Genomic DNA, 654 nt, shown 5'->3' with positions numbered 1-654 from the left:
GCTGCTGCTGCTGCATTCGCAAGACACCGCCCAGGCCTTCGAGCATCGGCTGCCTGCATGCAGCCTCAGCTCCCGTGCTGCTGCTGCTGCTGCTGCTGCTGCTGCTGCGGGGCCTTCGTTGCTGCATCGCGGGTTTGTGTGGCGTTCCGGTGCTGCTGCTCGTCCTGCAGCAGCAGCAGCAGCAACAGCAGCAGCAGCAGCAGCAGAAACAGCAGCAGCAGCAGCTGCTGCTGCTGATATAAACCCTTCATCTGTGCTGCCCCGCTGCCCCCCCATCGACTACCTGCGGTCGCTGCGGCCGCAGCTGCAGCAGCAGCTGCCGCCGGTGGGGCGAACGCCAGCTGCTGCTGCTGCTGCTGCTGCTGCTGTTGCGCTGCAGCAGCATGCTGTGAATGTTACGAAGGCAGCAGCAGCTGCTGCTGCTGCACTCAAATCCTTTCCCGCTAGAATACAGCACCCCACAGCGAGACAGCTGCTGCATCTCTTCCTACACGTGCAGCAGCAGCAGCAGCAACAGCAGCAGCAGCAACAGCAGCAGCAGCAGCAGCAGCAACAGCAGCAGCAGCAGCAGCAGCAACGGCAGCAGCAGCAACAGCAGCAGCAGCAGCAGCTGCTACTTTCAAAGGAACGAATCGAGGATGTGCGGCAGCAGCT

At 62.7% G+C, this 654-nt stretch overlaps 1 protein-coding gene across 1 annotated transcript; it reads right to left on the bottom strand.

Annotated features, from left to right (window-relative positions):
* Positions 1–65: 65 nt before the first annotated feature.
* Positions 66–385, bottom strand: EMH_0095710 (uncharacterized protein; the record flags this gene model as incomplete). The annotated part of the gene is made up of 2 exons (XM_013502274.1): positions 66–164; positions 284–385. The coding sequence occupies 2 exons, from the start codon at positions 383–385 to the stop codon at positions 66–68; spliced, it is 201 nt and encodes a 66-aa protein (XP_013357728.1).
* Between the last annotated feature and the right edge of the window lie 269 nt (positions 386–654).

This window comes from Eimeria mitis, genomic scaffold (assembly GCF_000499745.2).
Source record: "Eimeria mitis Houghton genomic scaffold, Emh_scaff8729, whole genome shotgun sequence".
Lineage (NCBI taxonomy): Eukaryota > Apicomplexa > Conoidasida > Eucoccidiorida > Eimeriidae > Eimeria > Eimeria mitis.
The sequence above is the reverse complement of the archived record's forward strand: the minus strand, read 5'-3'. Positions and strand labels throughout refer to the sequence as shown.